General features: G+C 34.8%; 1 protein-coding gene across 8 annotated transcripts in view; it reads left to right on the top strand.

Moving 5' to 3' along the window:
• The window catches only part of CEP170 (centrosomal protein 170), a 125,164-nt gene that overhangs the window by 80,648 nt on the left and 17,947 nt on the right, over nucleotides 1–26,569 (top strand). For 6 of the 8 annotated variants that reach the window (XM_064383666.1, XM_064383661.1, XM_064383659.1 and 3 more), the window contains 4 exons: nucleotides 536–685; nucleotides 2,442–2,568; nucleotides 6,047–7,879; nucleotides 15,300–15,534. In XM_064383666.1, coding sequence (XP_064239736.1) covers nucleotides 536–685; nucleotides 2,442–2,568; nucleotides 6,047–7,879; nucleotides 15,300–15,534 — 2,345 coding nt within the window. The remainder of the gene's footprint in view (nucleotides 1–535; nucleotides 686–2,441; nucleotides 2,569–6,046; nucleotides 7,880–15,299; nucleotides 15,535–26,569) is intronic. The other 2 variants (XM_064383662.1, XM_064383665.1) reach the window with 1 other exon arrangement.

Here is a 26,569-nt window from a genome sequence, read left to right as displayed (position 1 = left end):
CAATCTCAGCTCACTGTAACCCGCCTCCTGGGTTCAAGCTATTTTCTTGCCTCAGCCTTCCAAGTAGCTGGGACTGCAGGTGCGCAGCACCACGCTCAGCTAATTTTTGTATTTTTAGTGGAGACGAGGTTTCACCATGTTGGCCAGGCTGGTCTGAAACTCCTGACCTCAGGTGATCTGCCTACCTTGGCCTTGGCCTCCCAAGGTGCTGGGATTATAGGTGTGTGCCACCGCACCCAGACTGTTAAATCTTTTAACAAATAAAATATGTCTTGAATATTTCTTTTTTTTTTACTTAAACAAGACATTTGCTAAATGTTAAAAAAGGATAGTTACTTTCACATAAGCTGTGACTGCCTACTTTCCTTTCCAGCTATCATAATTGGCTGTTACTGTCATACAAGTTTTCCTTAGTTTTGAAATTAACTATTAAAATTAATTCAGAATATATATATTTTTTGCCTCTGACGTTAATTACATTTTAACTTATGCTCAGACTTTTCACTTTCATTTATAAAATAATTTTTCCTTCTAGGTGTTTGGAGTAGATGACAATCAGGATTATAATAGGCCTGTTATCAATGAAAAACATAAAGATCTGATAAAAGATTGGGCTCTCAGTTCTGCTGCTGCAGTAATGGAAGAAAGAAAACCACTGACTGCATCTGGATTTCGCCACTCAGAGGTATACATCTCTTCTGTGTACCTATTTGTATGCATAAAGTACAAATTCTCCCCGCTCCCCCACCCCTGCTGAGATGGAGTTTCGCTTTGTTGCCCAGGTTGGAGTGCAATGGCACAATCTCAGCTCACTGCAACCTCCGCCTCCTGGATCAAGTGATTCTCCTGCCTCAGCCTTCCAAGTAGCTGGGATTACAGGCATGCACCACCATGCCCAACTAATTTTTTATTTTCAATAGAGACAGAGTTTCGCCATGTTAGCCAGGCTAGTTTCGAACTCCTGACCTCAAATGATCCACCCGCTTCAGCCTCCCAAAGTGCTAGGATTACAGGAGTGAGCCACTACACCTGGCCCAAATTCCTATCATCTGTAAATGACATTATTTTAAGCAATCAGTGTATCTCCTTGTAAAATGCTTCTAAAAACTAACTTATTACAAATTTATTTTCTAATGAAAGCCTAAAGCAATTTTTCAGTAATTCAACTTTAGTTTTTATTAGGTTTTAAAAATATTCTTTTGTCAATGAGGAAGATACTACCTTTCAATAAGCAGTTAATGAGCTATATGCTCATGGTTCTGACTGGCATTATGAGATAAGACAAGAAACATATGCTGCTTATACTTTCTTGGAAGTATATGTTTCCTGTATATCATACCAAGAAACATGTACCTGGGTACTTCTGATAGATATGATTTATATACCACAGAAAGTGTAAATACAGTACAGCCCAGGATATAATTAGAATAATATGAAATTAATTAAGGATTGCTTGGTTAAGATACAGAGTCAGTATGTATAGTAGAGCTAGAAAGGCCTCACTCAGCTGCCATTTTTAGCTCAGAGCTTTTGAATCAGTCACTTCTCTCTTATCTTCTGTTTTCTCATCTACACAAATGGCATTTTTGATAAAATCTATTTGTAGAGAATTTTATGAAGTATGCAAAGCATCCAGCATAGTACTTGCCTGAGATTTATGCACTTAACAAATGTTTTTTGCCTTTATCAGAAATGATACTAGAAATTCATGCCACATTGATGTGTCAAAAAGAAATGTAAAAAAAAAAAAATCTAAGAAGTATTATTATTTATTCAGATAATAAGAGCTAACATTCAATGGAAGCTTTTGTTCTCTGACTCATTATGCTATACTGTCTCTCAGGAATGAGCTAATTTGTAATATACAAATATAAATTAATATAAAATACAAATAGAAGAAAATCTAAAGGTATAAATAAATATAAATAAAATGTTACATTTGTATGTAGTATAAATAAGATTTTTTTTACATACAGGTAAATAGACCCATATGTTTGTTTATTAATGTGAAAATTGACCTTGTGATCCACCCACCTCAGCCTCCCAAAGTGCTGGAATTAAAGTCATGAGCCACTGCGCCTGGCCCAAATCTGACACTTTTAATAAAATCTTTGTTTTGACTAGTTCAAAATAAAGTTTTTGTCATAGCTTTCCACTCCCTGCTTGTCATTATGGTTTTCATATGAAGCCTTGGCTTGTCTTGGATTTTCATTGAGAGATGTCGTTTGTAGTGACATAGTTTTTTTTTTTTTTTTTAAGAGAGAATCATTATTTTCTAGAGAATTTTTATTTTATGTAAGAGAAAATTTAATAATTGACATAGCAAGGTGAGGTTTATTTATGGGTTTGTTTGAGAACTTAATGTGACTAAATGAAGTTCTCATTCATGAGACTCCAATATGACCAGGCTGCATTATTTTCTTATTTTTCTCCTCCTTTAGGAAGGCACAGCTTCATCGGGAAGCAAACGTTGGGTTTCACAGTGGGCTAGTTTGGCTGCTAATCATACAAGGCATGATCAAGAAGAAAGGATAATGGATTTTTCTGCACCTCTTCCTTTAGAGAATGGTATTCTTTCTCTTTCTCCCTTTCATTCTTTCTCTCTTTTTTCTTCTCCTTCTCCATTTCTCTCTCTTTCTCTCTTACTCTTTCCTTCTCTGCTTTTTTGTGAATCATATATCAGTTGTTATTATAAAAGACAAGCCAAATCTATGTAGTAAAAGTAAGTTAAACCTTAATAAACATATTCACATATTCTCATGCTGATATATAAATTTTTTTATAAATAAAAAGCTGGTTTTTATTAGATATTTTGTATTTTGAGGGATTTTAAGCAGGGAAAAAATTCAGAGTGATAAAACTTTTTAAAGAGACTTTGTGGACTTCGTAAGTCAGGACTTCCTAAGGACAGCAGATGGACAGACACCAGCTTGGATTTAATAGTTCATTCCAAGGCACTTTTCCTTTTAGTTGTAAATTTCTGCTGTTGAAAATAAGAATGATTTTTAAATGTTGTGTTTTTACTTTTAAATGAAAATTCTTCCTACTCTTTCTGATATGCTGATATCTTAAGATATGATTTTGACCAATGCAGCTATCATTAAAGTATAATCTTAACTGAAGATAAGGAAATAATTTGTAAATGAAGCATATATATATTTCATACATATAAATTAAAAGTTAAAAATAAGATGAAGATAGGTCTAAACAATTTTATTCATAAATAAAACAGATACGGAGTGCCTTCTTTATGTCATACATTTAATGAAAAGGAATAATCTTACAAATCTATGTAGTCTGATTTTTATTACCTTTTATATTTACGTGAACGGAAATATAAAGGCTTTTTAGACAAAATGAAGTCATATGCCTCCAAGGATTTCATTATTTGTTCATTAGTTTCCTAATTAAAAATAAGCCCCTGAAAGGGGGATGAGGAGATGATGGTCAAAAGGTACAAAATCTGAGTTAGGAGGAAGAAGCTTTTTTTTTCCCCCTGAGGTCTATTGCACAGCATGGTGAATATAGTTAATAATATAGTATTGTACATTTCAAAATTGTTAAGAGTAAATTTTAGACGTTCTTACCACAAAAAAATGTTAACTGTTCGAGGTGATGAATATGCTAACTAGCTTGATTTAATTATTTCACATTGTACTTATGGTCATCATTTGGTACACCATAAACATCTAAATTATAAATTGTCAACTTACAATAAAAAATTTAAAAACTTACTCAAGTTGAAAAATAAATACTCATTTATAGTTAAAAACAAAAAGACCCTCAATGAGATTTTGTAGCTGGCTTTTATCTGTTATCTTAATTTTGTTCTTGTTGAAAATGGAAATTTGTTTTGTCTCAGGCTTGTGGCACCCCAAAAATCTGTTTTAAGAATTTTGTAAGTATTAGAAGTATTTGAGGAAGCTACATAACATTGTACTAGAAAAGCTACATCATTTATTTATGTTAGAATCTAGAAGTAATTGACAGTATTACCAGAAATACTTTGGAGGGAAGAAAATCATTTGGTTCATATAAATTATGTTTAGGAAACAAACCAGACAGAAGGCTAGATAAATTTACCAAAGAATCTATTATAAAGTCATTTAGTATTATCTGAGAAAAGCAGAATTCTACCCTTGTTATAAAAAATAATAGACCACTTAGCTTTCATAGTTTCATTTCTATTTTATCATATTCTAAATGAATTTATTTAAATAAGCTGGTAAACCCACTTAAATCTTAAAATGTTTTTGTTAAACATATTGAATATATATTAGAAGCGGGGCAGTATGAGAAATACTAGAAAAATACAAAAGGGTAAAATAGCATTACATTTTAGATGTTTCAGTTAGCACGAAGGAGATAAGACATATGAAAGAAGAAACAAAATAAGATATAACATGATTAATGACTAAATGAAAGTTAAATATCAGTTCAGTAAGTATTTTCCTCCATCATAATCATTGTATTGATATGATATTTAAAAGCTAAACTTTTAAGATTATAAAGAGAAAAAAAAGACCCACAGAAGCTATATCTAGTATCTTTTCTCCATTTATCCCTAAAAGATTAGGAAGCTTTATATGTTAATTTACATTTCCCTGAAAAGATGTTTCCCTTTTCTCAGAAATACTTTCCATTTTTAACAGTCAGGAAAATTCTTAAATGTTCTTAAATTCTCTTAGGTGGAAAAATCAAAATATGTATTTTCTCATTGGCTTCTACTTACTTGACAAAAAAGAAAGGGATTGTGTATTTCCATTCGTGTGCTTAATAGCCAGAAGACTATAATTTAAAAATCCCTCAATTTATAAAAGTTTGCCATGTTCTAACTATGAAAAGTCTGCTATTTTATAATTTTAAAAATAATTTTAATCAGCTATAGATTATTTTAAAAATCTTGTTAAAGTTCTGTATTTGTAATTTTACTTAAGAAATCCAAAATTTTCATTCTTTCAAGTGGATACTAATGCTTTTTAAAAATGAGGTATGTTGTTCTTCTCTACTATGTAATTGAAAATATAGAAAATAAACAATGTTTATTAGACATTCTCTGTATAAATCTGTAATTATTAGATTCTGGTTTTTTGAGCAAACCTCAAGTATGGAAAGTTACAAAAGTGAGAACGAACACAGTGAACTTTCCTTCTATAAAATGCATTAAGAGGAAAGAATAGCAATATATTTAGGTTTAAGATCAGAATGACCCTTATATACCATTATGACTATAGTTAATAACAATGCATTGTATATTTGAAATAGTTGAAAGTAGATCTTAAATGTTCTCACCACAAAAAAGATAAGTATGTGAGGTAATAGATACGTTAATTAGCTTGACTTAGCCATTGCATAATGGCATACATCTATCAAAACATCATGTTGTATGCCACAAATATGTATAATTTTGTCAATAAATAGAAAATATATGAAAGATCAGATGACTCTTTTTATCTCATTGCAATTTTCCTTCCTAACTCCTCTAGGAATTGCTTATTTGTGCAGCTTGAAATTGTACTTACTTTTTAAACTACTTAGTCACAATGTTGGCTCATTTGTTTTTTATACTTAAGTCATTTTTAACTTACATCTCAAAGTCTAATGTAATATTGCAGGCCCTCTGTATGCATAGGTTTTGTAATAGTGGGTTTTGCCTCTGTGAATTCAACTGAGGATTGAAAATATTTGAGAGGGGAAAAAGGAGTGATTGAATCTCTTACTGAACATGTACAGACTTTTTTTTTTTTGCTTATTCACTAAGAAATACAGTATAACAACTATTTACATAGTTTTTACATTGTATTAGGTATTATAAGTAATCTAGACATGGTTTAAAGTATATGGGAGGGTGTGAGTAGGTTATATACAAATACTACATCACGTTCTATAGGGTACTCAAGCATCCTTGGAATTTGGTATCCTGGGAGAAGAAGGGGTCTGGAACCAGTCTTTGTGGACACTGACAGACAACTGTATGATACTCCTGCTCCTTTTATTTTTATTTTTTGTCTTAATTAGTTGCTTCTTTGTGTTTTTTATTTCATAGAGACAGAGATCAGTGAGTCTGGCATGACAGTGAGAAGTACTGGCTCTGCAACTTCCTTGGCTAGCCAGGGAGAGAGAAAGAGACGAACTCTTCCCCAGCTTCCAAATGAAGAAAAGTGTCTTGAGAGCCCCAGAGCAAAGGTTATAACACAGAGGTCAGAGATAGGAGAAAAACAGGACACAGAACTTCAAGAGAAAGAAACACCTACACAGGTATACCAGAAAGATAAACAAGATACTGACAGACCTTTGAGTAAAATGAACAGGGCAGTCAATGGAGAGACTCTCAAAACTGGTGGAGATAATAAAACAGTACTTCACTTGGGCAGTTCTGCTCCTGTAAAGGAGAAGAATGAAACTGATAAGGAAGCTTCTTTCGTAAAGCAAACATTAGCAAAACTTCAACAGCAAGAACAAAGGGAGGAGGCTCAGTGGACACCTACTAAATTGTCTTCCAAAACTGTTTCAGGTCAGACAGATAAATGTAGGGAAGAATCTTTTAAACAAGAATCACAACCTCCAGAAAAAATTTCAGGACATTCTACAAGCAAAGGAGAAAGAATGGCACAAAGTGAGAGCAAGAGAAGAAAAGCCGAGGAAATTCTGAAAACTCAGACTCCAAAGGGAGGAGACAAGAAGGAATCCTCCAAGTCGTTAGTGCGACAAGGGAGCTTCACTATAGAAAAGCCCAGCTCAAACATACCCATAGAACTTATTCCCCATATAAATAAACAGAATACTTCTACTCCTTCTTCTTTAGCATTAACATCTGCAAGTAGGATACGGGAAAGAAGTGAGTGTTTGGATCCTGATTCTAGTATGGACACAACCCTTATTCTAAAAGACACAGAAGCAGTAATGGCTTTTCTAGAAGCTAAACTACGTGAAGATAATAAAACTGATGAAGGACCAGATACTCCCAGTTATAATAGAGACAATTCTATTTCACCAGAATCTGATGTAGATACAGCTAGTACAATCAGTCTGGTTACTGGAGAAACTGAGAGAAAGTCTACCCAAAAGCGAAAGAGTTTCACTAGCCTCTATAAAGATAGGTGTTCCACAGGTTCTCCTTCCAAAGATGTTACAAAAGCATCATCTTCGGGTGCTAGGGAAAAAATTGAAAAGAAAACAAAAAGTCGTTCCACAGATGTAGGTTCAAGAGCAGATGGTCGTAAATTTGTTCAATCTAGTGGGAGAATAAGACAGCCTTCAGTGGACTTAACAGATGATGACCAAACCTCCAGTGTACCTCATTCTGCTATCTCTGATATTATGTCATCTGATCAAGAAACTTATTCTTGTAAACCGCATGCTCGGACTCCACTTACCTCAGCTGATGAGCATGTACATTCCAAACTGGAAGGAAGTAAAGTAATGAAATCTAAGACTTCTCCTGTAGTACCTGGTTCATCCAGTAAATCCACCACTCTTCCAAGGCCACGACCTACCAGGACTTCCCTCTTGCGCAGAGCACGACTTGGTGAAGCTTCAGACAGTGAACTTGCCGATGCTGACAAAGCATCTGTTGCTTCTGAAGTATCCACAACAAGTTCCACATCAAAACCTCCCACAGGAAGGCGCAACATCTCTCGGATTGATTTATTGGCTCAGCCTCGTAGAACACGACTTGGCTCACTGTCAGCTCGTAGTGACTCTGAAGCAACAATTTCTAGAAGTAGTGCCTCTTCGAGGACCGCAGAAGCCATCATTAGAAGTGGAGCCAGATTAGTACCATCAGATAAATTTTCTCCTAGAATTAGAGCTAACAGTATCTCTCGACTCTCAGACTCCAAGGTCAAAAGTATGACCTCAACTCATGGCTCTGCTTCAGGTAAATTGGATCCAGATTTCTAATAGCATTAGCATGTTGTATATTTTAGGGTACCTTTTTTTAAAAAATTAAGTTTCTAGTTGTCTTCCCATGATACTCACTCAAAAGAAAAGTCATGATATATAGGGGTTTTTTTTCTATGAAATAATTTTATTTAGCATACTAAATGGAAAAGTCAGAAGTTATATATACTTCCAATTAAAGTCCTGGGGCAAAATGATGATTTCAAAAATTAGGAATTCATTAAGCAGATTTAGCAGTTTTAATTTTCCAGTTGGTGATATATTTGGATTTGTGTGTCAAAATTAGATTATCTGGAATTATCTGGTTTAAATAATAGGAATTAACATTGTGCTTCTAAAAGCATGTATTTAACCTTTAAATATCTTCACACAATTCAAAGTGGTTAATAACTTGAAGAAAAGCAGTATATGCTTTATTATTCCTTTCAGAGTTAAGAGAAATAATCAATATGTTGTTCTTTTTTTTTCTTACCTATTTTGAAATGTCTCTCATCCTTTACCTATACTTTTTAAAGTTAAATCTGTTTATAGTTGGAGCAGGTGAAAACTAATCCTTAATTTATTTCAGTGGAAGAAGATGGATTCATGGGGAATCACTCAGCATATACTGGCCAACCGAGCTGTAGAATTTTTACTGGTTATGAGCATTATCTCACAAAGTGCTGTTATATCATTTAACTCTAGTAATTAGGTGTAATTGAATATAATAACTACAAAAACTACTTACTCTCCACCAGAATTTAACTGCTATTATTATATTTGTTTGCTTATGTACTTGGTATTCAGAGCTGAAGCCATTGAGATACATATGTGACCAAAGAGTGATGAGGTGGATATTTGTTTGTATCCTGTAAGCATGCTCTCATTACTTCATAATGAGCTTCATATGAGGGTGTGGCTGAAAAGGCCAATGTGGGAGAGCATCTGTTATAACAGACTTGAAGATGGGTGATTATTTTCAGTCAGCAGACATCTAAGTGAGCCCTAAGTCTTGAGTTAAGAGTGGAGGGGAAGTTGACATGAAATCTCATCTTTTTATTTTTGATTGGTTTACATCTACCACACTGTGTCCTACAAGACCCAAAAGGAACGGTACTTTGCATACGATACTTTTTTACCTTTCTTCCTCTTTTTACTGTTGCTTTCCTCCACTCCATTCACCTGTCTCTCTTTGCTGGTCAGTGGGTTTGGTAATGATGGTCACTGTCTCTGGTAGGAATGGATGTAGGCTGAAGCCAGATAACATATAATCGTGATTCCAATAAAACATAGACATCATTTTCCTTATTACCCCAGTCTTCATTTCCATACTTGAAGCTTTGGCTGGTGGTTCACAAATTTATTGCCAAATATTTTTAAACTAACTACTGTATTTTGGTTGATTTTTATTCTGTTGTTGCTTATAGCTCTAACTCTTCAATTCACATTTCATCTATACTGCATTTCCTGATGAAATTCTTCTGCTATCCTCCTTATCACCTCATCTCCATTTAAGTACATTAAGATATGTATATATTCTCCTGTCTTAACGTAATTTATATGTTACCAAGCAGCTTGGAGTACCTCTTAACACATGATGTGGCCTTATTCCTCGATATTTAGGATAAGGCTTGAGATGCAGGCTAAATATGATTACTTCAGCAAGTCTAAGAAACAACTGCAAGTTGCTATTATAAAGATAAATTTCATTTCTGCTGCTTTGAATACAGAACTTGATAAATGTCAGTTTTCTGTGTCCAAAAAGAACCTTGAATTGTGTATGAAATTCCCTAGGACAAATTGAGGTATATGATTTTGGTCTTTTCATACTTAATAGCAGTATATTAAATAATCAGAATCATGGAATTTTAGAGTTAGGAGGGTTATTCCCTTGAGAGAACTGAGGCCAAGAGAAGAAATAACCTGTCTTGTGCACATGTCTGTAGCAGGTGCGGAATGAGAATTTTGTCATTCCCAGCCTGTTGTTTTTCGACCATATTTATTCTAGCTCTAAGAAATAGTTTAGTGTTTCCTTGTGTGCAAGCTTCCAGAAGACAGAATCTACTGGATTATTATCAGGAGCATATGCAAGGTCAATATGCAATATAAAGGTTTTGGTATCGTTTACTAAAATCTTTGCGGTTCTGATGTTTTACCCAATTTATATTCTTTATTCCACCTTATGAGCTTAAAGCCACATTGTAATCTAGGGTTGTATACTCAGATTCTCTCAAGATGCCCATAGTATTACATCTTATCTAGGACAGTGGCCAGGATCTTTTATTCAGTGGAAACATACTATAATAGCTGTATGGAGAAGGTAGTCAAACAAACAAACAAACATACCTGTTTGATTTTGCTAATTTAGGTGCCTTTGATACTATGGCATTTCTGTTTAAGATAATCATAACATTTTGAATAGAAAAAGAAAAGAAAAATCTTACCTTTTGAAACATGATTTAAAAGAATGTTAAATCATGCCTATCAGTGTTGCTGTGCATAGTATAAATTTTCAAGACCTTGGAAATAATATGAACCTAGCACCTGTGATACTGTCCCAATTGGATATGTAAAAATAGTTCTGCAATGTTTCAAATTCCATATTTTAGATTGTGTCTTTAAAATACTTTTAGGCCAGCACAGTGTTTCATGCCTGTAATCCCAGTATTTTAGGGGAGGCCAAAGTTGGAGGATTGCTTGAGCCCAGAAGTTCAAGTCTGCAGTGAGCTGTGATCACACACTACATTCCAGCCTGGGACACAGTGAGACCCTGTCTCTATTTAAAAAAAAAAAAAGTTTTTTTTTTAAAGAAATGTGTGTGATAAAAATAGAAGATTGGAAATCTCAGATTTAGCAATATTAAGAGAAGAGTTCTTTATGTTTCTCTAATGTAATTTGCTTCTAGCAGTTTAACTAGTTTCCCCCCTCCCCAAAAAAAATTCCTTCAACGATTCTTTAGTATCAAGTTGTAACTGAAATATCCAGATTTATTTTGGCAAGATATATTTACATTTAAAGACCTTGAATTATCAAAATAAAACACTTGGTTTTCATTGTGTTTTAAGTGCACATTTTAGAAAATAAAAACATTTGTTAATATCCTTAGAGTTTTTTTAAGACTGTTTGCTTTCCCTTTTTAATTCTAATCTTCAAAATTTATAGACAGTAGAAATTAAATGTTGAACATGCCTTGCTTAAATTAACTCTTTCTCCAGGTCAAAGACCAAAACAGAGCATTGTCAGTTTTTCTCCCCAAGTGATCTTATTGCTGAATGCTCATAAATATACATGCAAAAGATATTTGTGGTAATTTTCCACTAAAATATTCTGATGTAGTATGAAGGTGCAATGTGTGTTTTCTGAAGTGTGTGTGCAAAATCTGTAGTTGTATGTTTTAATGCCAACAAAGAAATTGGAACACTCACAGAAATATGATACAACTCTTTTTTTCATTTTTAATTCTCTAGACATCATGGATGATAGTATGTTTTTGTAGTGAATATAGTAGGTTAGTACTACAACACAAGAGGGAATGTTGCCCATTTTATAATTAAAATAAATTTTATAACGAATGCTGTAGCTCTAGCTACAAGATAAATTAAGCTCATCTTGGAACTTTCATTTTAATATATATGCTGTCTAGGCCTTTACTAACCAATAACTTTCTTAGAGATTGGCATTTCCAACACCTATAATATGAATTTCAATTTAATGATCTATCATTAAATGCCTTATTAATACCAACCTACCAAATAAGCCTAATAATATACTAATAAAATCAAATTTATTTTTATAAATTGTTACTTAAGCTGAATAAAATTCAAGAGAAAGAAATAAACTTTTTCTTCAACACAGATAGAAATCAGAAAAACTATCATTACATGAGAAATTTAGGATGTCTTTTTAAAACAACTTGGCTGGACACGGTGGCTCACGCCTATAATCTTAGCACTTTGGGAAGCCAAGGAGGGCAGATCACTTGCAGTCAGGGAGTTCAAGACTAGCCTGTCCAACATGGTGAAACCCCATCTCTACTAAAAATACAAAAATTAGTTGGGCATGGTGGCGGCACCTGTAATTTCAGCTATTCCGGAGGCTGAGGCAGGAGAATTGCTTGACCCCTGAAGGCAGAGGTTTTAGTGAGCCGAGAAGGTACCACTGCACTCCAGCCTGGGTGACAGAGGGAGACTCTGTATGCAAAAAAAAAAAAAAAATTTAGTCTTATTGGAAACAAAAATGTAGAATTTGTATAACACTTGGAATTTCAAAGAATGAGTTTTGAACTCTTGGAGTCCATAGATCTGGCTTATACTTTGATTTTAGCAAGGTAACACCTCTCTGGGCCTATTTCTTCTCTGTAAATGGAAGAATTTAGACTCTTGTCAAAGGTCATTCTGTTCTAAAATTCTATGAAATAAGTAGATTTGGGGGGAAATTTTAAATATTTTAACTTGAAGTTTCTTTGGTGTTAATTAACAGGTAATAGGTAATTTTCTTTAGAAAAAATAAAAAGGATAGCTGCTGTAGTTTGGAAGCAAATGTTAAGAAAACAAAAAGTTTTGAAATAAATTCTTTAAGAAAAATAACAGGTTAGAGGCCCTACCATTGAACTCTCTTTCTCAGTCCCTTCTCCATCAGTAGCCATCATTTCACTGAGTCTCAGCTCTGCTGCTTTTGTTACACAGACTCTGTGTGTTCAGAGGTAACTGGAACTTTTCTTCTTAGCACACCACATATGATGTGTTTTCCACTAGCAAAGGGAGCTCTTAATTATTTAGTGATTTTAGTTGTATTTTTACTTCTATGCTATACGCTAATTATTTTATCCAGTTTTCTCCTCAGTTTTAAAAGAACATACCTAAAGATGTTACCTTTTAGTTTTTAAAATATGCTTTATTCTTTTGATTGCTTTTTTGTTGTTTTTGTTTTTGAGATGCAGCTGATTTTTGTATTTTTAGTAGAGACGGGGTTTCACCATGTTGGCCAGGATGATCCCGATATCCTGACCTTGTGATCCGCCCGCCTCAGTCTTCCAAAGTGCTGCAATTACTGTGTGAGCCACCATGCCCGGCCCCTGATTGCCTTTAAAAGATATTGTTAGTAGCTTTACTATCCTTACAGACTTCTAGGTTGACCAGCCTATGACAAGAGATGGAAAGTTTGTGTAAAAGAAGTTTTTCTTTTACTTTCTTTTCCTCAATATATAATTGTGTTTTGAGCCTAAGCTCAGACTTAAAAGTTAATTCTAGCCTGGCTCTACTTATGTGTGGTCACCTGACATTTAACATATATTATTAGCACTTGGTACTCAATTTCTCATTCTGCTTTCGTGTAGTCTGCCATGAAATATGTCAGCCAGTGATGCCATTCTTTCTAAATTATCTCCGAATTAACTGTCTTAGTTTTATCATACTTATTACATTTTCTTATATTCTGCAATTTAAAGCTCTTTGTTAATTGCTTTTCTTTTCTTTCTAGTTTCTAATCGTATGTATGGTGACCATAGTTTCCTAATAAAAAATCAGGAAATTTGATATAACAAATGATTTTTTCTTATTTATGAACTATATTGTAAAATAGCAAAATAAACCCATTTAGCATTTAATGAAATGCTTTTTTGAAAAGTACAGATTTGTTTACACTACTTCTGATTTTGTCTGCCATATTTCTAATACTTTTCTAGACCTCTTTAATGTTGTTCCTAAACTTTTCCTAAAATTGGTTTCAAGTCTCAGGATCACTTCAACTCATAAAAGTTTTTATATATCTAGAAATGAGTACATTGTCACCATGGTAAAAGTATTGTCTGTGTTAATAAATTATTTTACAATGTTAAAATCAGAAGTTATATTTAAGCTCCTCTTCAAAAAAAAAATCTATGCCTAATTACCTAGTGTAAGCATTTGCATACATTTTTACAGAGAGCCATAAACTTCTGCATATGTTCATTGTCTCATGCCTATGAATCTAGTTCCAAACATCAGAATCTCCAAATAGGAGTGTGAATAAGGACAAATCAGCAGGCTCTAATTTATGGCATATTTCTCATTATAGGATTCTCTGTTTCTTAAGCCAGTTCTGGTGACAATGTATGCCAGTTTTATCTGAGAGCCACCTCAGCCTTAGAGAGCCCTGGTAGAAATGTAGTTTTTGGAGGAAAAGACATAAAAGGTATAAAATTTGAGTGGAGGAAGGTGGAAGAATTCTGGATTTCACTCATCTGTGCAGCTTATAGGGTCAGTTTCTATTAAAAAGGAAAAAGATACTAAAGTTTTATCACTTTAAACAACAAGATTTAATGATTTTCACTAGGTTTTGGAAAAGTACATGTTTATATCCAGGAATTCATACAATTTTTTCAAAAATATTTGTTAAACATTTGCTAGCCAACACTTTGCTAAGTGCTAGGTATATATTATTGGATTATACAGACATGGTTCCTGCCCTTGTGAAGTTTACCAGGAATTAGCCATTATCTCTCTTTTTTACCTCTATTTATGCTTCACAAATTATTTGTATGTTTGATTCTCATATTAACAGTAGTAAAGTGTCTGCATTAATTTGTCTTGATTTTTTAAATGTGTCAGCGGTATCATTTTTAAATGTCTTTACTAACTGTAAATAAGAAAGTGATTACCACTTTCTTTAATGTGACTCTTCACAGTATCTCCTGTGCCTTCAATGTCAGTGGTTGTGACAAAAGCTTGTAGAGTTTCGCTTTTTGTAGATTTTATGCCATTGTCTATTTTCACCATATGCTTTCAGTGTCAAAGCAGCAGAGAGTTGTACTGAAGATGCTTTGTTGTGTTTTTTACCACGTAAAAAGATTTTTTCCAACCATAGCATAACAGGATGTTGAATGACAGAGGTAATGTTTTTTTTTTTTCTGCCATAAAGGCATAATTTCCACAGCTGGAATTATGCATATCTGTATGTTGGGAAAAGAGAGTTTTTACCATCTCCATGTTGAAAGTCCATGTGGCATGAGGAAATCTTTTCCCTTTTTATTTTTATTGTCGTTGATGTTGTTACTGTCTTTTTTTTTTTGAAAAATTCATATTTTCACTCAAATGAGAAATATTTGCAGTTGAAAAGTACTCCAGTTAAACATCAATGGATAGAGCTTGCTTAGTTGTTTATCATTAGTGAAATTTTTCATCTGAATGTTTATTCACCACACTATGGAAAACATGGTCTTTCAATTGTTTTTGATTATTCATTGTTTTTAATTCACCAAAGTGTAATGTTTCTATCTCTAAGGAATAGTAGACTTATGGTTTTCATGAGGTATGTGTATGTCAGTTATTGAAAATTGTGCTGTGTGTACGCTCTCATGGTGTTTTGAAGTCATGACTTTTATTTTACCTCCTTTAAATGATAACATAATAATTCTTTTTTTAATAATTAAACTAATTTAGTAAATTCAAGATGGAGGCGCTTTCCTACTGATTATGCTTCCACCTCAGAAGATGAATTTGGATCAAACCGTAATTCCCCTAAACATACCCGTCTACGTACTTCTCCAGCCCTGAAAACCACTCGCTTGCAGAGCGCTGGATCAGCAATGCCTACTAGTTCTTCATTCAAGCACCGGATTAAAGAGCAGGAAGACTATATCCGAGATTGGACTGCTCATCGAGAAGAGATAGCCAGGTTGGTTCTCAGGACTTATCTTTAAGGATTGAAAATTTCTAGGAACATGACGACTTGGAAACAAAGTTTAGCTTGTACTTAATTCTTTACTAATAGTCTAAGAACTGAAATCCACAGGTAACTGTGAACTCCGTTTAGTCAGTAGTATTACTGTCTACCCAGCTTTTCTCGTTTTTTTTTTTTAATGCCAGTGCTACTAACCTATTGTAGAATTAATTTATTTTTGTCTTTTCTCTATCCTGCCTCCTCCCTTTTTAAGAATTTCTTTTAAAGATGGTGATAAATAAGTATAACTTTTGAAAGGCAGTCAATATCAGATCTATATAATTAAGAACTGTGCAGACAATTTACTGATTACTTTCCTTAAAACTTCCAAAGATGTAATAGTATACCTGTTAGAGATGTTGCTACTGTTCTCTGGAGAGATTTAGAATAGGCAGATTTTCACTCATACTTTTATGATCTCATTAGATATGGTTAGTTCAACCCTTTAATAAGTAAATCAGCATTTGATTATTTTGAAGATTAAATGAATCTGTTTATTATAACCTTTAGATTATGTACAAAAAATAAAATTTATGCTACAGATGTGATTTTTAATTAATAACTTACGATGGTTGAACTTTGAAGAGAGGTTACACTCAAGCAGATGCTACAGTAGTTAAAATATAAAGATTTTTTTGTTTAAAGTTTATGAGATACTAAATTTTACTGCAGTATACCATATGTTACCTAAACATTTTCACTGTGTGCATACTAAGCTTACTTCTGTCTTGAAGACCTTAATCTTCAAGTTGTACACTTGAAAACATTATAAGAGTTCATACATATTTCATAGATGCTTTAAAAAACAACAGACTTTTACTGTATCTTAATGTTCATCCCTTTTGTTCTTTATTTCATTGACTTCTGTGAATTGTGTTTTTTCTGGCTCATTAGTTTAATATAATTTATTTTTATTTTTATTTTTAAAGACTATTCATTTGCCATTGCTTTTATTCTTGGAGAGAACATGCCTTTCTAATCTCATTGTGCTGCTTAAAATATTTTTGCTTTATCATACAAATAGCTTTTTAGGAGACTAATTACTGAAGCATGTTAAGCCAGTTGTTCTAGTTAGAGGAAAGGTATATATATATGCTTTGGAATCCGTGGATCATTATGGGCCAATGAAATGCTTGTAGTGAGAACATCTTAACACATTTTTTGTGTGTCTGGGCATAGCTAGCAACAACAGGTCTTGCTCTTGTCTCATCATTTTTCCCCTTACCTTGAAAAAGATGTCCAGCTACACAAGATCCAGGGGTGCCTGTATGTCTAGGTACCTCCCTCCCCTCTCAAGGTCCCTCCACCCCAAACTAGAAAGACTGAAAACCTTCTTCTCAGCCAAATGCAATTCCCTACCCCCAAATAAAAAAAAGAGTTGTATTACAAAGGAAGAGGGAATAGGGGCGGTACACTGTATTTTCACTTGGTTCCATTTTGCTATGTGCATTGTGTTACTATTATCAATGTGTATTTACATTATCTGCGGCAGGGCTTTAAGGCTAGGCTTTTTAACCTCCAGTGACAATTCCTTATCTCTCTAGTTTGTCAGTAGCACTATGCTAATAAAACTTGCCTTTGGGATTTTAATTTTTTAAGATATGCTTTCCAGCCATACATCTCAAAGCCAGAGAAGTGGTTTTTTTAATTTTTTTAATTTTATATGGAGAAAAAAAGGAGGGTGGTGGGAGGAAGGAAAGACAGAAAATATGGAAAGAAATGCTGATATTTAACGTTTCTATAGGGCTGTGATAAGTTTGCTTAGGGTGAGAAAATTTATTTTCAAATTTCAAATAAATTGACTTTTCTTTTCATGAAAGATTTCCTTGTAGCAATGTGAGGTTGTTTGGTAGCATTTTACCCAGTGTAGACCTTCTTTCAAAATTGCAGTCAGTCCTCCCAGACCCTGCCACTGGCTTACCAACTAAGTTTATGTAATATTCTGAATCCTTTGTTGTCATCTCAACAGTGTTCACAATAGCTTCACCAGGAGTAGATTCTATTGCAAGATACTAGTTTCTTTTCCCATCTGTAAGAAGCAACTTCTCATCTGTTAATGTTTTATCACGAGATTGTAGCAATCCAGTCCCATATTCAGGCTCCACTTCTAACTCTAGTTCTTCTAGTTCTCTTGCTATTTCCACCGTATCTGCAGTGACTTCCTCCACTGAAGTCTTGAACCCTCAGAGTCATCCATGAGGGCTGGAATCAGTTTCTTCCAAACTACTCTTAATCTTGGTATTTTTACCTCCTCCATGAATCACAAATGTCCTTAATGGCATGTAGAATGGTGAATCCTTTCCAAAAGATTTTCAGTTTACTTTGTCCAGATCTATCAGAGGAACCATTGCCTATGGCAGATATAGTCTTGCAAAATGTATTTCTTAAATAAAGGAATACATTTTCTGCTTAGAAGTCAAAATGGGCTGGGTACAGTGGCTCACACCTGTAACCCTAGCACTTTGGGAGGCCGAGGTGGGTGGATCAGGAGATCAAGGTCAGGAGATCAAGACCATCCTGGCTAACACCGTGAAGCCCCATCTCTACTAAAAATACAAAAAATTAGACAGGCGTGGTGGCGCGTACCTGTAGTTCTAGCTGTTCGGGAGACTGAAGCAGGAGAATCATTTGAACCCTGGAGGCAGAGGTTGCAGTGAGCCGAGATTGCACCTCCATGATCCATGGGCTGCAGAATGGATGTTAGCAGACATGGAAACAACATGAATCACCTTGTCCATCTCCATCAGAGCTCTTGGGTAACCAGGTGCATTGTCCATGAGCAGTAATATTTTGCAAATAATCTTTTTTTTCTGAGCAGTAAGTCTCTACAGTGGGCTTAAAATATTTAGTAAACCACACTGTAAATATGCCATAATTCAGGCTTTATTGTTCTAGTTTTAGAGCACAAGCAGAGTAGATTTAGCATAATTCTTAAAGGCCCTATGACTTTTGGAATGAAAAATCAGCATTGGCCTCCAACATAAAGTCACCAGCTAACATTAACCCCTAACAAGAGAGTTAGCTTGCCCTTTGAAGCTTAAGCTGGGTATTGTCTTCTCTCTGGCTATGAAAGTCCTAGATGGCATCTTCTTCCAAAAAGAGGCTGTTTTGTCAACACTGAAAATCAGTTGTTATTATAGCCACCTTAATGAATTATGTTAGATCTTTTTGATAACTTAGTACAACTTCCATATAGCACTTGCTGCTTCTCTGTGCACTTTTATGTTAAGGGGATGGTTTCATTCCTTAAGCCTCATGAACTGACCTCTGCAGACTTTTCTTCTGCAATTTCCTGACCTCTCTCAGCATTCACAGAATTGAAGAGAGTTAGGATTTTGCTATGGAGTAGGCTTTGGCTTAAGGGAATGTTGTGGCTGGTTTGATCTTCTATCCAGATCACTCAAACTTGTCCATATCAGCATTAGGCTGTTTACTTTCTTATCATTCCTGTGTTCACTAGAGTAGCACTTTTAATTCAAGAACTTTTCCTTTGTATTCACAACTTGGCTTTATGGCACAAGAGGCCTAGCTTTGGGTGATGATGGAATAGTAAGGCAGAATTTAAAATGGTTCCATGGTTGATCAGATGGGAGATTGGTGAGAGTAGGGAACACAAAAGGCATAGAAAAAGAAGATAGGTTGTATTTTGGTCATACTGACACCAAGATGCTTAATGGATAGCCCTATGAAAAAATCTAGCAGACAGTTGAACCGTGGCTGTGAAACATAGGAAGCCGTAAGAACTTTACTCATAGTTGTAGGGTCATTCGCAAAGAGTAAATACTTGGAGCCATGGTAGTAGATGGTGTCACCAGGGAATGGTGAGGGAACTGCGAATGCTGCTTAACTCTGAGGAATAACCACAATTACAGGGATGCAGTGTAGCTGAACGGTGAAGCATATGGACTCTGGACTCAGACTGTATTCTTGGTCTGATATTCAAACCCAACTCTACCACAAGGTCTTTGTGACCTTGGGTGAGTTAATTAACTGTGCTCTAGTGATCTCGTCTGTAAAATGGACATAATGGTGCCAACCTGAGAGAGTTGACAAGTTGATATACATACTTAACCTAGTGCTTGACATACAGTCAGCAATCAATAAATATTATATTTAAGAAGGATACAGAGAAAACAGTGGCTTATGATGATATTTAGAACTTCATTTGGAGCTTTCCATTTTCTGTACATCTCATACATTTAAATTTATGACAGTCTAGATACAGGAGTTGCAGAATCAGTATTACATTCCTACAGTTTATAAAATGCTAGGCTTACCTTATTTGTGCATAAGAATCCCAACCAATGCTTTGTTCAGATATTCAGAACAAACTTAATTATTAAAGAAATTTTTTGTTCTCATAATAAAAACAGTGGTATGTAAGTGATCTGTTTTTTAATATTAAAATGATCATTAAATAGATGTTTCAGCTGAGTACAGTGGCTCATGCCTGTAATCCCAGCACTTGGGAGGCCAAGGCCAGCAGATCGCCTAAGGTTAGGAGTTTGAGACCAGCCTGGGCAACATGGTGAAACCCTGTCTCTACTAAAAATACAAAAATTAGCTGAGTGTGGTGGCATGCACCTGTAATCCCATCTTCTCGGGAGGCTGAGGTAGGAGAATCGTTGAAACTCAGGAAGCAGAGGTCGTTGCAGTGAGCCAAGATCACACCACTGCACTCCAGCCAGGGTGACGGAGCAAGACTCTGTTTCAAAACAAACAACAACAAAAAAATAGGTGTGTCACAGAACACACCTACCAGTCCCATTTCCTGATTTGTTGGCCCCAAATAAAACTCACTTGGGATTGTAAGACAAAAGCTCTTATTATTCCTAAATCTTTTATATATAATTTATTAGTAAAATTCAAGTACAAAGAGTACTGATCAAATATATTTGAAAACATTTTAAAATAGACTATGGTTTGTTTTTCAAGCCTAAAATATTTAAAGTTATGAATGAATGGTAATCTTAACAGTGAAAAACCAAATTACTTGTAATTTTACTGTTTCATCTTGTTTTGTGGTAGGAGCCAATTTAATTTAGTTTTCAGAATTAAATGGTATGGGTTTTCTTATTGTCTATAAGGTGATATAATGCATTTCTGTGTATTGCGATTTAGCTAACAAGTCTTTAATTATAATATAATTGAAGGATATACTACATTTGGGGTTGTGAGTGGAGGTGAGCTTTGATAATACCAAAATGTTTTTTGTTTTGGGGAAAATACTATGGATATAAAAACTACATAATTGGGGAATAAGGTATATCTGCTAAGTCAGTTTTAAGACATAATTTATTGATTCATAATAGCTCAGGTCTAGGCCCTGTTATTTTGTTGGGCTAGGTAAGATCCAAACAGCAAGAGCGGGAAATAAAACATCTGCCCACATGTTCAGACGACAGCGATTCTTCAATTTCTATGGAGTTTTCCACATTCCCTAGAACTTCCCTATTCCTTCCTCATAGTCTCTACCCAGGTCTCTAAAAGTACTCTGGCTATCTCAGGTCTTGTTTATTCAGTAAGTACTTTCCTCTCAGATGACTTCAGACCATCTTCTTTTAACTTGCTGATTTTGTCTCTGGTGTAGATAGCATGGGTTTGCTAAAACCTTCAAAGTTATCCTCTTGATTACCTCTTTATTTGCAAATTCCTCTGCTTATTTGAAGCATGTTCATAAGTCTAGTTTCGAGACTAGAGACTTTCTACATCTTACCAAATGTAACTTATCTGTAGTGATAAACATTGCATTGGTAATAATGGGAGGTGCCTTTAAAAAAATTAAATTTCTATCTCTTTTGATGGCTAGAAGTAGACTCCATGTACTTTATTCAGACTCTACTTCTGTAATCAGGCCACTCTGCCCGTGCTGCCCAAAAGAAACCTCCAATTTCAACTCATTATTATCGCATCCTAAACCTTTTTTTTGCCTCAGAGTAACTCTCCCCCAGTTCTCCATACTTTCTTACATAAGGAATGGGGTGTGCCAAATTTTTTTCATTAAGGTCTTATATTATTGAATCAAAATGCCACTAACATCTAATAAATTAGTAACTGACAGTTTCCACTAATGGAAGAGAAAGATCTTTCCTTATCATTAGGAAACTTTTTTTGTGAACCTTCCTTATAGTTGGTATGCAAGTCAAATATATGAGTTAATCAATACATGAATTAATCTTTAAGCCTCTTAAGGACTGGACTTTTTGTTCTTTATTGTACTGTGAGATCATGGTGTCATTTATAACCATTGCTTTGTAGATACCAAATAAATTTTTTCAATTATTTTATTTTATTTTGAGACGGAGTCTCACTGACACCCAGGCTGGAGTGTAGTGGCGCAATCTCAGCTCACTGCAACCTCCACCTCCCTGGTTCAAGCAATTCTCATGCCTCAGCCTCCTGAGTAGCTGAGATTATAGGCTCACGTCACCACACCTGGCTAATTTTTTTGTAATTTTAGTAGAGACGAGGTTTCCCCTTGTTGGTCGGGCTGGTCTCGAACTCCTGTCCTCAAGTGATCTGCCCACCTTGGCCTCCCAAAGTGTTGGGATTATAGGCGTGAGCCACTGCGCCCAGCCGATACCAAATAAATTTTGTAGAATAAATGATTCCTGGAGTCTTCCCAAATTTGTCTATGTCTCCTTTGGTTTTTGTTGTTGTTGTTGGTTTGTTTGTTTGTTTGCTTGCTTGCTTGCTTTTTGAGACAGAGTCTTGTTCTGTTGCCCAGGCTGGAGTGCAGTGGTGTGATCTCAGCTCACTGCAGCCTCCACCTCCCAGGTTCAAAGGATTCTCCTGCTTCAGCCTCCTGAGTAGCTGGGACTACAGGCACATGCCACCATGCCTGGCTAACTTTTTATATTTTTAGTAGAGATGGGGTTTCACCATGTTGACCAGACCGATCTTGAACTCCTGAACTCAAGTCATCCGCCTGCCTCAGCCTCCCAAAGTGCTGGGATTACAGGTGTGAGCCACTGTGCCCAGCTCACTTTGTTTTTTAAAAGATATCTAGCTCATTATCAGTAGGCCCTGAATAGTTTAAATGCTTAAGATTCCAAATTGAAAATTTTTAAGTTAAACTAAAAATTTTTCCATAGGAATTCCTTGTCTTAGCCCCATTTTTACCTAGCTACAGTTAATTTTTTTGAAAAAAGTTAGGATGTGAGAAATTCTATTTCTGTTTTATCATAATTGCATTATTCACTGTATAAGATATGATCATCCATAATGAAACATTTCAAGGATCCATATATGGAGGTCAGTGTTTCCTGTTTATATTGCAATATTTTAGCTCATTTTGAAAGTCGTGGTTTAAAATACAGAACTGATGTGAATCACATTTCTAGGAAACCTTAAGTGAATTTCTTAGGATCAGCTTGAGCTGTTTACAGTGGTAACACATCTATTTGAAAGGCATGTTAAGAAGGACTGAAGATGAGATGTGGCTTCACAACAAGCCAAAGGCTAAATTAAAATTATATGCTGTCTACTAAAAAAGAAAGAGAGCCAGTTACGTGGCAGAATAGCATAAATGTGGTTTTGTTCATTGCTTTTAACAGCTGAGAAAAATAATCTTGAATGATGAGCCAAAACCAGGAAAAGTCTTCAGGGGAAAATGTAGTTATAAGTACTTACAAGCCATGCAATTTTTTTTTTTTTTTTTTTTTCCATACAGAGTCTTGCTCTGTTGCCCAGGCTGGAGTGCAGTGGCACTATCTCAGCTCAGTGCAACCTCTACCTCCCAGGTTCAAGCGATTCTTCTGCCTCAACCTCCCAAGTAGCTGGGACTACAGGCACACATCACCACGCCTGGCTAATTTTTTTGTATTTTTAGTAGAGAGAAGGTTTCACCATGTTGACCAGGCTGGTCTTGAACTCCTGAGTTCATGATCCACCTGCCTCAGCCTCAAAGTGCTGAGATTACAGACATGAGCCACCGCGCCCGGCCATAAATTTTTTAAAATTATAGCCTTATCACCTTAAAGCACATCTGGGTACTTTTTATGTACTAATAAAAATACTGTATTTTTATTTGTAGGCAGTGTAGTAATAAGAATAGTGTCTTTTATTTGGAGATAGCATTTCCAGGTATCTGTTTGACCTTGCTAAGTATTCATGTTTCGTAGCCAATGATACTGAGCATTCCATCTGGATTGCATCTAGATAGAGGATTTAAAATTATCTTTACTGGTTAGGGAACATCTAGAACTTTTTGTTCACACACAGATGACCACAAAGTAAAAACCTTACATGTCCTGTTCCATAGATCCAGTTGCTGCCTGCATTCCTGTACTTCTTGACTTCACCCCCTCTGTTTTCTATTATAGAGTTTCTTACAAGTATACTTTTTCTTGCATTGTATAAGTAATGAGAATTTTAAATGAAGTGAAGTTAATTTGCTAATATCTCAGGGTTTTTTTCCTTCCCATGCCTTGCAAACCTTAAACCACTATACTTGTTTTATTTGAGGTAGAGGAGGAGAGCATAAGTGAGCTAATCACTTAGGAGGAAAAATATAAGCTAAACCAAATACTTAATGAATCAAGATTTGTTTCTACCTATGGAAATATAATATGCTTTAAAAATTTGCTTTTAGCCACATGCTTATGAATTTTTACTTTATACCTGTCTTTGAAATTTTGGGGCCTGATACACTCTTTAATAATAATATGGCTCTTTATTATTTGGCTTACTGGCTTTTATATCATTGCAAGGAATTAGGAAGAAGAGAGACTGCTAATTTCCTCTGCGTTCTTCTTCCCATATTTCATTACCATGATCTCTATTCAGATTAAAAGTTTCCCTGGTGCATCCTATTATAAATCATATTTTTTTTTATGAATAGCTGACCATATGTGTCACCGTTGGGGAGACAAAAAAAAACCTGAAACATGTAGCTTATATTCTAAATGAGTTCATAATTTATACAAGGATTAAAAGCTAATTCATATCATTCTTAACATCTTTGCATCCTCACAGCTTAGCTCCCACTTACAAGTGAAAACATATGGTATTCGGTTTTCCATTCCTGAGTTACTTCACTTAGAATAATTGACCTCAGTCTTTTTTTTCTCCTTATGTTTTCTTTTCCAGTTTTCCTGAGTATCTTTCAGCTGATATCACTTTTTCCTCTTACAAAAAATTTTCTTTCTTACTAAACTCTTCTAGGTAGTGTGGAAATCATGAGTTTTTCTGGAATGACCCTTAAACGTCTCTCCTTAAACTCATTTTGCATTTTAACACTTCTGGTCATTTACAAGCTAGACTAAATTATTTCTTAAAAGCTGAGTCATTCTAGTTATGATCTGTTAGCCAATGTTAAAGTAACAGGAGTTTTAACTTGCTGTCATTAGCTTCAGTTTTAGGATTCTAAAGCTAGTATACTTCATTAATAGCCCACTAGTTGCTTTTTTCCAGTAATATCAAAGGAAACTTAATTCCAGTGGTTCATGTGTGTATCCTTTGGAAAGCTAGTTACATGTAAAAACTTTTGAAAACTAATGTGCTATTAAAAAATAAGGCAGATTTTTAAATAGCTAATTTGGATCAATGTTTTATTGGCAGTTTAAATCAATAAAGTCTGGTAGTTTGTTCTGTGGTTGTAATACATCATCTTGCAAAGATTGTATGTTAAATTGGGCATATCACTAGGACTCTAATTTTTAATATATCCTTTAATCTTACAATATACCCAAAATGTACAATTTTTTTTCCAGTATATAACCCTTCAGTAAAAAGAAGAATATTGTGACTAAGATAGTTTATGTAAGAAAATTATAAACTTTATGACTTAAAATACATTTCTTATGGTATCTCACCTTTGTTTCTTAAATAATGCATACTTATTTCTATAAAATTGTTGAAATCCAATCAGTGGTTATGACACTTGGGAAAACAGAAAGAATAGTACTGATGTTATAGAACTTAACCCTTAGTTTATAGTTTGTTCCTTTGGTACTATCTTCTTATCCAAATTTTATAGTAAAATGGAATTAAATGTGAAACTATCTATTAGGTTTTCACATCAACAATGTATGTTGTGTATACATTAAGAATCGCTCATTTTGCCTGGGCTTGGTGGCTCATGCCTATAATCCCAGCACTTTGGGAGGCCACGGCAGGCAGTTCACCTGAGGTTGAGAGTTGGAGACCAGCCTGACCAACATGTAGAAACCCATCTCTACTACAAAATTAGCTGGGCATGGTGGTGGGTGCCTATAATCCCAGCTACTTCGGAGGCTGAGGCAGGAGAATGGCTTGAACCCAGGAGGTTTCAAGTGAAGATTGCAGGGAGCCAAGATGGAGCCATTGCATTCCAGCCTGGGCAACAAGAGCGAAACTCCCTTTCAAAAAAAAAAATACTCATTTTAATATATATTTTACTGTATCACACGTTGAGATTGCTGTTGTCCATGTTTTTTCTAATTAATTCATACTGTTTTTCACAAATATTAGAAGCTTCATTGTACAAACTGTCTGCATAAAAAACCTTAATGAAAAATAGAGTTTTGGATAAACTGATGCTTATCTGTATTTTAGCTCATTAAGCTTGGTTATTCTGTTTCTCATTCTAGTTCATTTATTTTGGGGAATTGCAAGAATTTGCTTTATTATATAAGGGAACACTTTAAACACATTTTCAAAAGAATCACATCAACAGTTAATGTTTTGAACAATTACATATGGAGTGATCATGTGAGATGTAGCATGACAGTGAAAAAAATCTAGTAATGGCACTTAATATTTGTGACCTTGTCCAAAAAAATGGTGGCATGTCTTCTCCTATACCTCATTCCTTCCTCATCTATAAAACACATTGATTAATACTTCTCTTACAGAGTGATTGTGCGAATCAAATGAGTTAAGGAATATGAAGCTGCTTTATAATGTACTCATTATATTATAATGGTGCCTTCTATTTATTCTAAGCTTCATGAGGACAAGGACCCTGTCTGCTTCTTCATTGTTGTAGTCCTTAGGGCCTAGCACAGTG

The sequence above is a fragment of the Aotus nancymaae genome, unplaced genomic scaffold (genome assembly GCF_030222135.1).
Source record: "Aotus nancymaae isolate 86718 unplaced genomic scaffold, 86718_ANA_hifiasm-v0.15.2.pri h1tg000032l_0, whole genome shotgun sequence".
Classification (NCBI taxonomy): Eukaryota; Metazoa; Chordata; class Mammalia; order Primates; family Aotidae; genus Aotus; species Aotus nancymaae.
Note: the sequence above shows the minus strand (reverse complement) of the source record. Positions and strands in the feature narration are given on the sequence as shown.